The sequence below is a fragment of the Brassica oleracea genome, chromosome C5, assembly GCF_000695525.1.
Source record: "Brassica oleracea var. oleracea cultivar TO1000 chromosome C5, BOL, whole genome shotgun sequence".
NCBI lineage: Eukaryota > Viridiplantae > Streptophyta > Magnoliopsida > Brassicales > Brassicaceae > Brassica > Brassica oleracea.
In genome coordinates, this window is record NC_027752.1 from 31,304,075 (window position 1) to 31,319,557 (window position 15,483).

The 15,483-nt window shown below is 33.4% G+C and overlaps 1 protein-coding gene and 1 long non-coding RNA gene across 4 annotated transcripts; both read right to left on the reverse strand.

The window, feature by feature from the left end:
- Positions 1-4,984, reverse strand: LOC106295789 (linoleate 9S-lipoxygenase 5, chloroplastic-like). Its single transcript, XM_013731773.1, has 9 exons — positions 4,573-4,984; positions 4,158-4,456; positions 2,977-3,220; positions 2,551-2,889; positions 2,356-2,441; positions 2,137-2,244; positions 1,747-2,051; positions 1,387-1,650; positions 1-998 (listed from the first exon to the last, which is right to left on the reverse strand). The coding sequence occupies exons 1-9, from the start codon at positions 4,820-4,822 to the stop codon at positions 230-232; spliced, it is 2,664 nt and encodes an 887-aa protein (XP_013587227.1). The 5' UTR covers positions 4,823-4,984; the 3' UTR covers positions 1-229.
- A 7,078-nt stretch (positions 4,985-12,062) lies between these two features.
- LOC106293710 lies at positions 12,063-13,758 on the reverse strand. Of its 3 annotated transcripts, XR_001260610.1 has the most exons (6): positions 13,498-13,758; positions 13,287-13,395; positions 13,135-13,211; positions 12,900-13,044; positions 12,702-12,814; positions 12,063-12,629 (listed from the first exon to the last, which is right to left on the reverse strand). It is a non-coding gene; the product is annotated as an uncharacterized LOC106293710 (long non-coding RNA). The 3 variants fall into 3 exon arrangements; XR_001260608.1 differs by lacking the exon at positions 13,287-13,395 and having other exon boundaries at positions 13,135-13,248; XR_001260609.1 differs by having other exon boundaries at positions 13,287-13,758.
- Positions 13,759-15,483: the final 1,725 nt, after the last annotated feature.

The following is a 15,483-nucleotide window of genomic DNA, read 5'->3' on the forward strand; positions in this document are numbered from 1 at the left end:
TGACATTATAAAGTTGTTATATTAAATACGAATCCCACATACCAATTAGTACATTACCACAAGCACACAAAACCAATAGAAATATAATCACCTTGAGCTACCAGGTGATTGGTAAATGACATATGAACAATGAACAATGGATAGTAACATTAATTAGTCTACAAACGACGCAAATCCAAACACATAATTGTAAATTAAGAAAATAAAAATAAAGAAAGAGTATTAATCTCTAAATAGAAACACTGTTTGGAATCCCTTTACCAGTAAGTCCACCCTCTCTCGTGTAGTCCGTAGTATCCGGGTACAAGAGAGTGTATGGTATGTTAACCGGACCGGTCCGGTTCTTGAACTTCTTATCATTGTTTCTTCGTATAATATTGTTCTCTATCAATTCCAAACTCTTTCCAAACCGCTTGAACGCCTCTAAAGGCTCCTCATCTGCCGTCCAGTTCGGTGAGTCTCTCTGCCCTAAGTAAATCTCGTCCGTTGAATGCATAGACAAAATCTCTATGATGGAGATACCAAGCAGAGTTTGTAACTGCGGCGTGATCGTCTTTAAAAACGCCACCTCCTCGTTTTCCTCCAGTTCTGTGTACTCTTCCGTACCCGGTTCCGGCATGAACCGACGGCTGACGGTAGGCCGGTTTGGGAGAAAGCCAGCGTAAGGGTATTGCCCGAAGTTAACTGCTGCGTGGAGAGCAGAGGCGACCCAGATGATGATGGTGCAGGCTTCGATGAGGTCGTCGCAGGTTTGCATCGACGGCCACCATGACTCTTGTTGTAAATCGCCGTGACCTTTGGTTCGAAGCTCGTTCCACCATTCTTGGATCTCGGTATCGTTTTGCACAGCTTTGTCATTCTTGTAGTAAATTGTGCAGTACTCTCTCACCCACGTCTTAATCGCTGACCATATCTCTAAACCATCGACTGCAAACGGGTAGTCCTCAATCAGAAGCTCAATCCCGTTATCACTGCTTGGATTTTCAACGGCAACTCCACTGTGAAAACAGGGGATTTAATGTTACTTGTTACACAAGAAATTTAAAGGTTACTTGTGCGTCGACATAAAGAAAAGGGGAAAATGACTTAGATAGCACAAAAAACATTACGATAAAAATTAGCTGAAATTGGGAAAAGTGACTAAATTAACACTAATTAAAAGATAAAAATGATTAAAGTACTCAAAATCCTATTCTCTAATCCCATCCTTTAAATACTAAACACTATAATCACTAAACCTATTCTAAATATAAAATAAAAATGTATCTTTAACTTGTAACTAATGCTATTTATATTTTATTATTTGTGTGTTAATTTTGGAACAATAAGGTGTTTTAATGCTATTTATAGGGGTATTTTCTAAAGAAAAAGACTTGATATGCATACCGCTTGAGGAGATCTTTGGGAAGAGCCTGATCAGTGAAAACCCAATTCTTGTAAATTGAAGAAGACATTTCCATTGCGTAACGACCAGGGAACACCGTTCTCTCCAAAACTCCATCAGAGTTTATAAGGACATGTCGTGCCAATGCGTTGATGTTCATCGTGTCACGGAAATGAGGATGAAGAAGTTTGAAGATCGGATGGATCACACTTAGTTGCCTATTCGACGCGATTATGAACGGTTCAATCACTGCATGCGTCTTCAACCTGAAAAAGAAATGAAAATAACCGGTTATGTTTAGGTCCTACCTAATTAAACCAAACACTAATTGTTTTAACAACGTCTTTTTCTTTTCTTCTTACCAGTGGCTTATAAGCTGGTGATAACCGGAATCATTAACCGCGGCGTAAGCCTTAGCAAGCTGCCAAACCGATCCCTCCACGCCTTTCTCTGCTGGTGTGAAAATCTTGCTCACCGCTCCGTGTGATTCACCTTGTGCGTGAGGAAGACTCAGCTCTATGGCTAGAGGCTTCAGTGTTCCGTCCTCTTGAAGCAACAGAAGCGTTCGGGTCGCATAAGTTTTAGTGTTTGTCGAGTTTATCCGTGTCAAGTATGGCATCAATGCATCATGATGATCTAATATGTATAGCTTGTTCTGTCCCAAAGCCTTTTTTATATAACAAAAAAACAAAAGTTACGATATGATAAAGAAACTGTTACTTGCTAAGCAAGGATTTGTATATTATACTTACTTCTTGGACACTGAGACCGTTCATGTGTGGTTTTATGTGCTCTTCTCGTATGGAACTGTGTTGGTTTCCATACCTTGTAGAGTCTAAATTGCTCTTTGGAGGAAACTCCTGCAAATTTGTTTTTGTATAATCACATTATGACTAATCATATAAAATATATAACTTCGACCATTTTATACAATTGAAAGCAAAAATTGAATGATTTGATGAATGTTATACCTGGAGACGACTTATAACCACTGGATTGAGTCCAGCCAACATTTCTCTCGCAAACTCTTCATCAGTCCTCCAAGCCGATCTACTTTCTGTAATAACAAACGTATCATTTATGTCAAAATCTATATACAAATTTTGCTCTGAATCCAATCCTTAGTCGCATCTTTATTTAATAATATACTATATATTTAGGTTTACCTTTCAGGACGTCAGGCAAAGGAAACTTCAAGAACCGTTCACCATCATTGCGAACAAGCTCACGAAACATCTCCCATGGGATAACATCACGTAGCTTAGATATGGTGTGACCATTGGCGAGTTTAATACTACCGTCATAGAGGTGGAAAACGTCTTCGAACGAGTCAAACTCGTTGATGGTCTTGTCGCAAACTGAGGCTATTTCAGGGACGAGCACTTGAGTCACCGATTTGAGTGCGTACGCGAGGAAATCAGAGAACTTCACATGGCTAAACCGCTCGTCCCTCGGCACGTAGATGTTCAGGTTTAGTAATGCCAACCTGCTCTCAGACTTAGGGTCTGATAAAAAAACGGTGACGTGTATATCAAGTAATCCAATGAGTTTTGCAATATATGTGATGGTTTTTAAATGTTGAGGTTACTAACCGGATTTGGTGGGTTTACGACCGGTTTTGCCGCGGCGAGGATAAGGAAAGTCAGGTGAACCGCCGAGAACCGGACGGGCTGAGTCAGGACCTTTGTCGGGTGCACCTAAGTCGTTGTAATAAGCGTAGTCGTAAACTCTGTCCCATTCTTTGAGTTCTCCTCCTTTCTCGTTGTCTCTTAGATTCTTTAGCTCTTCCTTTCTTAGCTCTTTGAGTAGCTCTGGTGTTTCATTTGGAAGATATGCCTTTTGTGTTTATGTAAAAGAAAAAAAAAAGAATTGAAAATGAGTAGATAATCACCGTCTATACATTAATCGTTTGTTGAAATTTGGGTTAGGTACTAAAGGATGTTTAATGCATTATGCTTTTTGAATTTGACTGTTAGGTGGTCCAACCTAATGCCTAGTTTAATAAATTTACGTTGTTGTAAAAATTAATAATGATAAATCTAACTTTTAATAGTTGTCCCTATCAAGTTATAGAATGATTCTCTAAATTATAAAAATAATCGTAATAAAGGGAATGCGACTTGTGTAAAGAGAAGACAGCAAGGTCCGGTTTTATTCTTTGGTACGATGTGTTAAACACGCACACGAATATTCCAATCCTCTATAATAAACATTTATAAAGATCATGTCATGTGGATTACGAATATGTTTCCAGTACTATATAGTAACCACTAATCAGTACCCATTAATAAATGAAAGTATTACTTACTCCCCTCTACCTATCCAGACAATAACAAAACCAAAACAAACTACAATCTCAAAATTGAAAGATTAAGAATGACCTGGGGTCAAATATTACTTTTGACAACTTTTATGCACATGGACAATCAGATCAATCCAGATTAGTTATAAAGCATTACATAAAATGCCAAGTAGGATATTAAAAAAATAGTATCTCGGTCAAATTGGTGCGTTACATACTCCCTCTAATTTTTTAAAAAATTGATGCTTAAGATTTACACACCTATTAATAAAAATTTAATACATATTTTATTTATTAGTTTTTGTTATTTTTATTTGCTTTCTAATAAAGTTTTACCACTCATATTTTTAGGTTTTAATTTATGTTTTAGTTTTAAATAAAATACATTAACTAGAACTAAAACATCAATCTTCTGTGTACAAGTAAAAAAATTATAACTACTACTAATCTCCATTCGTTAATAGCGTTTACCTTGTTAGAGAAGAAAACGCGGTCAGAGCGGTACCGATGGCTTGGATAGATCCAAGAATTGCAAACGAAGTGTATCGGACCACCTTCACCGCCAGGGAAATTGCGGAGAGTGAGGGATTTAAGGTAGAATTGGCTATGGTGGTGGTTCTTGATCACAAACGCAGCCGGTGGTCCCATTGACTCGTCCCAATCAAACGTCACCGCAAACGCAGTTTCCTCCGCGGTTACAGACGTTTTTATTTTTGTCACCCATTTTTCCAGATGTGCTGCTTTTCCAAGTCTTCCTCTCTTCTCATTGGCTGATTTATATTATAACACAAAAAACATTACTATCTTTAAAATAAAACAGAGTATCCTCTGTTTCTTTAGTGAAAGATGCAGACTTTAGTAGAACGAGGTGGATCTGATGAAATACCAGGGTCGGGTTGGAGAGAGCTGACGAGCTGGAGAGATACGCGACGACCAAGAAGCTCATGAACTCGATCGAGAAAAGAAGCCATGGCGTCTTTGAAGTCGAGAAGGTTCTTCTTCATGACAACAACTTCTCCTTGTATCTTCATCGTCTTCTTGGTCTTCTTCTTCTTGACGTCTTCCTCCATCGTCTTTGTCCTTTTTTTCGTCTTGGGCTTCACGCATAAGATCTCTGCGATGTCGGTGTGGATCATGGCGTTATATATTGCAGAATTTTCTCTGAGTGAGAATGAAGAAAAGGGAGAGAGAGAGATAAATTCTATGCTTGGAGAATGAAGAGAGAGATGTGTGATTATAGAATGTTCTTTTTCATCTCTTACGCATATATTTATAAGAGTATATATATAACACAAATCTGATGCGAATGTCATATTTGTATTTATACTAGATCTAAATAACAAGCAGTATTAGTTTCAGAATAAAACAAGTACAAGCAATAATATTGGCAACGTCAGTGTTTCGTTTTTTGAGATAAAACATAGCTTTAAATTAACTGTAGATTTCGTGTGAATATACTTTTGTTTAAATTAATATTCTTTCCATTTTTATTATAACTTTTAGAATTAAACACATAACTTAAGAACATTTATTTTTACCATTTTAAACAAAAATATCATTAGTTCTTGATCTATACATATTTTGACCAATAATAAAACAAAAGATTACATGATTATAAAACATAAAATTTATGGATTTGTATTAAAATAAACTTCATCTAGTTTTAAATAACATAAAATTTCAAAAAATCAATTTTTAAAAAAATGGATATAGTAATTAATTGAAATCAAATTTGTTTAAAGTCTATTTTTATTATTGTAAAGAATAAATATAAACAAAAAATTATATGTACGTAAAATACAAAGTTGATAAATAATAATTAGTTTTTAGAAATAATTATTTTAAAAACATTTGAAGTCTTAGCCATTTTTAGTTTTCATGTATATACGGTTACGAATTTTGTTTTATATTAAACTCCAAATATTTTAGAATTGACATGGCTTTTCCCTTTACTCTAATTTCGTAAGATAACAAGATAGTAAGATACAATAATTACAAATGAGAAACACGCGTATATATTGTATATAACTAATAATGTTGGAATCAATTTTTGAATGCATGTATACACATATAAGTATCATGCATAATTTAGAACATCATGATCCTCTAGGGCGAAATAACATCGCAATTTCCTCTCCTTAATATCAGCACACCTTTTCTATAATAGAGGAAAATAATCCTATTAAGTATTACCACTTATGACTTACCTGTGAAGGTTGGATGTCCTTTTCTCTAAGTCAAGGCCTTTACAAAAGTATTTTCTTTGTTCATATTGACTTGTTTACCTACTTTCTTCAAAACTCGACGTGATGAAAAACTTTTATATTTGGGAGAGAGCCTGGCAGATAATGAAATAGCCACCCAAATCTTCTCTTACGATTTGGTTATAATTTTAAAATAGAATTATTTTCTTAAAAAATATTATGAAAAAGAAAAAGAAAAAGATATTGTTTAATTTGTAAAAATATTGAGCTCATTTGACTCTTTTGTAGGCTAAAATATTATTATTGCTTTTAAATCTTTTAACCTATTGATATAGGTGTGGTCCAACTATTTTAATACAATTATTAAAAAAATTTATTAATCATTTAAAAGAAATATTATACAAAAAAGACATAAATATGACTAAAATACACATAAATATAAAAATTAAATTTCTAAAAAATGTAAAACAAAAAATACCCGCTGCTTTTAAATCAATAACATACATTTCAAGGACTTTGAACAAGGGTTGTAAGGAATGGGAGCATTGTACTGTGGTGGTTTTCAGCTTAGTTACTCAGTCAATAAAATCATGAATCAAGCCTTGCTCACTGTTATTTTAAACCAAGGAGGCCTCGGGCTTGGACCGAAGAAAAAAGAGACACAATAATAATACTATTATAAAGTTTTTTTTTTTTGAAAAAGGGCATAATATTATTATAAACTTATAAACTTATAAACTTATAAACTTATAAACCACGTCTTGGTTGAATATCATTATCTGGGGATCACGATGAAAGATCATCTGGGGATCACGATGAGGGATCATCTGATTCAAATGAAATAGTTATATATGAGAGTGTGCATATATATTTAGATTTTTTCATATTCTTATACCGTTGACAATGACACCATTTGCTAACAATATAGAGTTATGGAAATATATTGGCACATGAATAGCTGACTATCCTACTTGTAGCCATCGTGAATCAAGCTATGAACTACCCTTATACTTTAGTTTCAAAGGATTCTCATCCATAATTACTTTCACATTATCTAGTATATTTGATATGTGTGGATATACGTATACGAAATATTCTTTTGAACCAATTAAAATAGGTATAGACCAATAGTTATTTGTTTCTTTTGCTTATACGTTCACTTTTGTTTTGTTTTTCTAATAATTCACTAATCAAGGTGCATGTAACAATAAACCCAGCTGTAATCTGTAAAGCATGACCAAATAAAACTAAACTCATAAGAACACAAGAAAAAAATCGATCTAGAGAAATCACCTTACTAAAGGATTCGAATTTGAAGTTTCTAGTTATATCATAAAAAAAGAACATATAAATATTGTGATATTATTATTGAAAATTTCCCTGATTTTCATCCGATCTTAAAATATCGTCGATTATCGTCTTTACTTTTTCAAGTAGATATCAATTAAATATTAATCTTCTTAATTAGGTGGGAATATTATCCTTTTACGTGTTAACCGTGTTTGGAATCAAGACACCTACAACACGTTTGAAAAGTCCAATACTCCAATATATAAATAAAGAAAATCCCACAAAAATGGTTTAGCTGATCTTATTTTTGTCTTCATAGATGGTATTCATTGCTCACACACATAGAAAGCTAATAGTAATGGATAACAACTTTGAAAAGACACGAAAGGAATATGGATTTTTAATTATCGTGGAAATTTTAGGCACTCGCTCTTCATCGCATTGAAATCAAATGAGAATTCCTTTTTGATGCCTATCAGTTAAATGAAGATTAAAGTGAAATGTGAATCACATGCACCTTGATAAGGACTGGCGGTGTGGATTTATAGCTGTTTGCATTATTACTTTATTTATTTACTAGAACTTAATTCGCCATATGCTCATGACTATTTTGAGTTTTAAACGTTAGCTATATAACTATTCTTTTGGACGTTGTATTTTGAACAACAACAAAATTTTGAATTGTATGTTTATGTAAATACATATTTCCTTAGAAAAAAAACTATACATTTTTCTGATAGATGTTTGATATAGTTTTATATTTTTTATATTGTATATTTACTTATTATTTATTTTTTCTTATATTACAGAACAATTCTCTCAAATAGTCATTTTTAAGTTTTTGTCAAAAATAACATTCAATAAAGAAAATGACCAAAATATTCTTTTTTATTTTGAAAATTTTAATTTTTAATTTTTAAAAATTTGAAACTCTATCCTCAAAACCCCACCCCTTAACTCTAAACCATAAGTCTAGATTAGTTAACCCTGAGGTATAAATATATTTTTACTCTTTAATAAAAAAAATTGGTTATTTTTCTCATTGATGACTATTTTTGTGACAAAAACTTAAAAAAAGCTATCTTAGGAAATTTCTCCATATTGTATATTTATTTATTCTAATTTTCTTGCTTTTATATCAATTCATAATATTACGATAGATGTTTAATGTAATATTTATATTTCTTATATTGTATATGTGCTTATTATTTATTTAACTATACATTTTTACTCTTTAATAAAATTTCTTTTGGTTATTTTTCTCATTGAGGGCTATTTTGTGACAAAAACTTAAAAAAGCTATCTTAGGAAATTTCTCCATAAATTGGTCGATTAATTGGAGAACTGAAGATAAAATCTAGTTGTTGCTAAAAAAACTCCTGCCAAAGTAAAACAAACCAATGATGATGACAACTCAGATATTCACGGGGACAACAAATAGATACAGTTACTATAGAAGCATATGTTATTAAGCAAAATGACAATAAGATAAAGACTTGAAGAATGCAGTTTCAACCATCAAATGTTTAATAAAATAAACCACACATGATGAAGATGCTCTCTTTTTGAATTTGCGAGCTTCCCACCAATGAATCAGCCTAACCAAAACTTCTTCGTTAAACTAATCTCCATGGAGGTAACCAAACTACCTCGTTAAACTAATCTCCATGGAGGCCGTCAAACGTTTTTGGAGCTGTAAGGGTTGATGGTGGAGCCATTGTTTTTTTATTGGGAGTCTTCTTTGATGGGGAGCAATGGTGTGACCGATGTTGTTGGGAGAATGATTTTGTAGCCATGTTTTTGATATTTGGAAATAATAAAAATGTAAAAATGTAATATGACCATTATGTATATTGTAAATTTTCTTATTCTAATTTTTAAGTTTATTTATGTAACTTTTCTAATGATTTAATATGTCATGTGGCTTCTTCTATTGATAATATTATGATAGATGTTTAATTTAATTTTTTTGTTTTTTATATTGTATATTTATTTATTATTTATTTTTTCTTATATTTTATATTTACTTGTTATTGTTTAATGTAATATTTCTATTTTTTATATTGTATATATTTATTATTTATTTTTCTTTATATGTATATTTTATTTTTATTATTTTTTATTTTTTAGTAATAATGTCATGTGTCATTTTTTGGAAGAAATTTTTTTCGCTGATGTAAATACTACATGAAACCTCAAAAAATCTATTTTATTAGTATATATATTATTGCATATTTGTGCGGTAAGATTACAAATACGTCAATACCGTTTGTTTGTTGTTTCCTCCGCAAATTGTCATTCATCAGTTGATGTGTTATGAGAACGTGGTTCAATCAGTTATGTACAGTTTGTAACTTACAAAGCAAATGCTAAATACCACTAAACATCTTTTAAAGAAATACATGTATACATAAATGCAACTCGACTGAAAACATATATTTTTCTCTTCATATATTTTTTTTTTTAACTAGGAAAAGTTTGGATCTTCGACCTTAATTTACATCTGGTATGGAATTAACATGCATTAATATCATGAACATGAAATAAAACGACGGGATGAGTCAGCTCTACTGGTTAGAGCCTTGGGGGCCAATTGTCATGCTTCCGGGTTCGACGCCAGCCGGAGGCGAACTGCTCATTTCTGTCACCAAATGCGGTACTGGGTGTTGGACCTTGTCCCCAGCCCAGGTACAGCCCTCCCGGGTGAAGTGGACCGCTGCCTAACCGGGCCCAGGGGAATGATCCACGTAAGTGGGGAACCCCTGGATTAAAAAAAAAAAAAAAAAAAAAAAAACATGAAATAAAACATTACTTTAATTTGACCGTATTTCAAACTAGGAGCACAAACATGACCAATCAATGCGCTTAAACCACTAATCTACGATCCACATTGGTTGTATGTTTATTTAAGTTGGATTGTTTTGAACCTCTTAAATAAACTATTAGGATGAAAATTCTTGTCACTCAAAATCTTCATTTTTACAGTTATTTTCTCCAAATGATTCGTTATCAACTAGTACTTTTAACCCAAATTTATTTACTACCAGAAATATGACCGCATTCTTGAACTATAAAGCTTATTGATGAATGGTTACGTATGACTTTTCTTTGGTGTTTCTTTTCGGTTAAAAATGATATATGTCCACAAGAGAATGAGTGATCAAACAAGTCCATAATGATTTATTAGATAGATTGGATGCTTACCACCATGATCTAATATTAATCCCTGCTCAACACAACATGATGATGATGATGACTTCTCAACAAAGAGCTTTCTGAGCAAAAATCCCGAATGTTTGTTACGTCTGCTCGATTTAATTCAATACATCCCATATATCGCACGGTCGCGTAAAACAACACAATTACTAAAATCAATTCTTCTCTCTTTTTAATTCTACCCGATCCATGTTCTAATTCATAGAGCACATCTCAAACTAGTTTATTATTAGTACTAAGGTCAGAGGTCCGCGCAAGCGCGGATCGGATCCATAATGGTTTTTTAATCGATATTGCTGTAGGAGAAACTGACGTTTGTTTAGATGTTTTTATAATTGTGCTGCTGCTTTGCAGAATTTTAAATTTTAAGAGGTGTGGGGTGGTGGGATTTGCTGGGAGGTTTATTGTGTTAGCCTTGTGTACGTTTTGTGTGGGGAGAGCCGTTGACCTGGTGTGTGTTTGAGGTGGTATATAGTATCTGTAAATTACTAAATTTGTATTGTCCCGTAAGCTGGAATATATTGTTTGGTTTTCCGATAACGTAAGTTTAGAAGTTGTTATATGGTTAGTTATTGGTTTTGCTGGGCCTTAATGAGGCTTAAGAATATATGAGTTTAAAAGTTCATTGCATTGGTAAAGTTTTAAATGGGAGGTGTGAAAGTGGGCCCAGTAGCCCACTTATGAGGAGAAAGTGATTGAATCGGTGACCGCTAGTCGTTGCTCCGTTGCGTCTTCTTAATTGACCTGCAATGTGTGGGGTTCTTTTTTTCCTAGGAATAAACCTTGTTCAAAAACGCGTCCGCGTAGCCGTAAACGCGTCCGCGTAGCCGTAAACGCGTCCGCGTAAACGCTACTCGCAAGCCTAGCGTTTCGATTTAGGCCAATTCGGTAAAAAAAAGACGACGGTTTAATAATCGGCCGCTTAATCACATTAGGTGACGTTAATCCGATTAATCACCGATTTATTTAACTTAAAAAAGTTAAGCCCAACAAAAATGAGCCCAATTAAATTGTTCGTGAGTGACTTCAACAAAGGGGGAGATCATGATTATATATAGTGTCGGTACACGTTCATTACTTCCCCGATGTATCGATGTGGGATGTTTTAGAGACAAACTTGTGTCTTTCATTTAATATTTTAGTGCACTTTTTGTTGGACTTTCGAAGTCTTTATGTTTTACTATGTTTCAAATTTAACAACTTTGTGAATTATTGTTGGGTTTTCGATATGCTATATATTTATGTAGCAATTTGTTTTTCTTTTGTTTAAAAACTTTGCCACTAAAACTTTTTTATTAGAAATCTAAGTTTTTTATATCTTGTATTACTAGATTTAAATTGTGATAGATATAATTATATGTTTGTGATCTAATTTGGTATATATTTACAAATTTATAGTTTTAGTACCATATATATTTTATACATAAACATGTATTATACATATAAATAAGGTATTATACATATAAAAGTACAAAAAATTCCGCCCCGCGTACTCTCCGAATTTTCTCCGATTTTCTAATAAATCGCTAGGTCCGGATGTGCCGCACGCATAGCGCCTAGCAAGTTTCCGAACAAGGGGAATGACACATAATTGAATAAGAGTTTAGTTTGATATGTGTAGCATTGCCGACATTTATGTCGTGTTTACGTGAAAGCCATGTTTACATGTACTGATGCATTTAGTTTAAACCAAGGTTATTCTTCTCCTTAGGAGAGGGAGTTTGTAGACAATAGAAAAACAACCCAAATTCAAATAGGAAAAAAATAGGAATTTAACATCTATAAAAAGACAAGAAATGAAGGTTGACGGTTTGATGGTCTTGAAACTATCACTAACGGGGGAGTTTGCCTTTTTTTTCTTTGCCTTCAGAGCCGAGAAGTTTTGCTTAATCAGCTTCATTTGCAATCTTAGCCGCTTCAACCGCATCTGGCGCTTGCCCACATTCCACGTAAATGACTGGAGATTGATTGTTGCTGCTAATCTGAAGCATAGTTGCATGTGTTATTTTAAATTACGAAAAAAGTTAGTGTTGGAATACTTATATAGCTCCACTTCTGCCTAAGTGAGAAAGAAGCTATCATCACTAACTGCAGAACGGTGAATGTACTGTGGTTGAGGGTGATGTATGGAGTGAAACGAATCTGGAAAACGTAGTCCTTTCCAGCTAGCTCTTTCAAAGCAGATGGGTAGCTCATGCCCTCCACCGCCATTCATATGTAGTACGTTTGAGGCCTGACATGCATTGAGAGTCAGCCTAAGAATTTTAAACGTAGAACAAATGGAGTTTAGGAGCGACAAGCATACCTGCTCAAGAGCCAGAGTAGCTATCTTTCTTGGTTATCTTAGTCATATCCTTGTCGAAGACCATAAACGTGGCACTGTCGTTGACGTCAGCAACCTCTAGTTCAACACATAACCTGAAATAAGAGAAAGCTTTTAGGTGAGCGTATATGTAGAGAACGTTCTTCCTTTAGATATGGGTTAGGATTATGCACTTCGTACCTGATAACCCCGTAACGTTGGGAGAAGAACATCTGTTGCACCAAAGGAAAGTGCCGGATCTGTCCAACTTCCTGCTGCATCCGGTGCAAGCGACAGATGACCATCCATTATCTTGGAGGACCCAAATAAAACCAGCTACATGTGTCTTAACAGAGACAACAAAGTAACCATTTACTGTTTCTATTTTTTATCCACATAAGCCGCAAATATGTGTTCAAAGACTGAGTAGTCTTACCTGGTCGTTAGAGTTTATGTACATATTTAGTTCTCCAATTGACACAAGCTATTTCTTTTTGATCCCTTCTATGGTATCTACACAAGGTAAACCTATGTTGCTGCACTGTCCAAACTGCAAGAACGACAAATGTTAGACAAATATTAACATACCTTTGGAGATGAGTTTAAGCCAAGACAGTATGTATTGCCACCTGCTTATGAACTCTTTGATGGCAGAAATAGTGGCCGAATAGTGGCCGAAGCAAGAGTGTTTCCTAGTCTAATTGGTATGAAGACAGAACAGTAAAACCAGACATGATTTTGAGGCTTCATGACACAGGTTTGGACTATGTGATTCGTGAGAGATTAAAGAGTACGATACCTTTTCATCAAGGAAGAAGAAGGTGATTCTCATAAATTAACCGTTTTTCTTCATGTTAAGCGAATCCCAGAAGCTGAGGACGTGAGATACGATGAACTGAGAAATCCAACCAAGTGGGAGGGCGTCATAGATATATAAATAGAAGAAGATAAACAGTTTATGGATCTAATTTGAGAAGTAGAAAGAGTATAACGTCTGTAGTGCTTTGATGGAGGAACCCTAAATCTAAACAGGAGAGGAAGATAATGCTGCCAAAAGACTATGTACAATGGTTTTAGCACCGATTTCATTTTCTAACACTCTATTTTTCTCTTTTTAACATTCAACATCATTTTCTCTTTTCATCTACCTAATTTATTAAACATCCTCTTCATTTTTAACTTTTACAATGGTTTGTTAACAAAAATTCAACACTATACCCCTACCATTTTTAATTCATACTTTTATCTTTATAATATAATAACTATATATTAATAATATTTTTGATTCTAATTAACTTAAAAACTAAAATGATGTAACTTTTAAGAAGAATTTTAAATTTTAAAAAGGTTATTATTAGGATTTATTTAACAAAAAAAGTTTAAAACAATAAAATAGTTAATTATATGAAAAATAACGTTTTTTCTGTGTCCAAATGAAATGAGAGTAGTCTCTATTTATAGATTGTAAAAAGTTATGAATTTGATATATTTATTTATTATTATTTAAAAATAAAAATATTATATGATAAATGAGTTTTAGTTATTGGGTGAAAATAAAAATAAAATAAATCTACACAACATTTTTATCTAATCAATTTATGCCAAACAGCAAAACTGGTCCACATCAAATTTTATCAACATGTTAAATTTTCCAACGAATGTTGAATCCACATGGATAAACACAATATTCCAACACCCTTATTGCAGGATATTCAACAGTTGAAACCCACTTTTAACACCCCGTTGCAAGTAGTCTAAAAGATTTTTTCTCCTTACAGTTCGGTCCAAGTAAAAAGTGGACTAGCTATACATATCCTTTGAAGCCCACATAACATCAACAATGAATCCTTCAAGCATTCGTTAAACATTACGATGGATTCACGACTTAAATTTCCTGCAGGACCCACTTCACTCCTAGGTGCTGACAAGTACACCTTTAGGAGAAACTAAACTGTCCCATTACAATATAGATTTTCATATAATTTAAATGCTTTTGGAAAACTAAAACCAATAAAAAAACATACATGCTTAAAGAGAGGGTCCTAAGAGTATCTAAAGTTATTGCTCTTTTTCCTCTATTGTCGATTTATAGATGAGACAATTAGCTGGATATACATAAAAGTGCATTAAATTGGGTGGATACTCCACTTGCTTTAAAACTCTCTTACACTGTTCAACATTTGGTACCTTCTACCAATTTTGCCCCTAGGCTGAGATGATGTTGGATAAAACGTGTACACTTCAGAATTCTGTTTGATCTTTCATAGAACAGATGTAGGTAATTAGTACAAAGTAGGTATGCCGCTAGTTTAGCCACTCGTTTTGTTAATCAAACATGATATATTATCTTCGCCTAACCAGATGGAGTTGTCACCTACTCATGTGTTATGTTTTTTCTTACTGAATTTTTGGATGTGTTATGTTATATTGTTATGTTTACATTATAGGAAAATACTTGGTACAAGTGTATCTTGATGTGCTTTAGTATTATATATAGACTAGTATTAGCTAATGAACATGTTACACTGTAGACATTGTGTTATTTGTATAGTTTTTTCGCATAAGGCGTACTTAAGTTAACCTAACCGGATGAGCTGTGTAACCTAACCGGATGAGCTGTGTCACCTAACAATATATATTAGATGTTATAAAAAAGTTTAACTTCTAAGAGAACAATTGGGACAAATATATCTTGAATTGAATTTAAACACTTACGTTAATAAATTTATTAACATGCAATATATAAGAAGGGGACCATCCTATATTTGTAGCAGATATAATATAT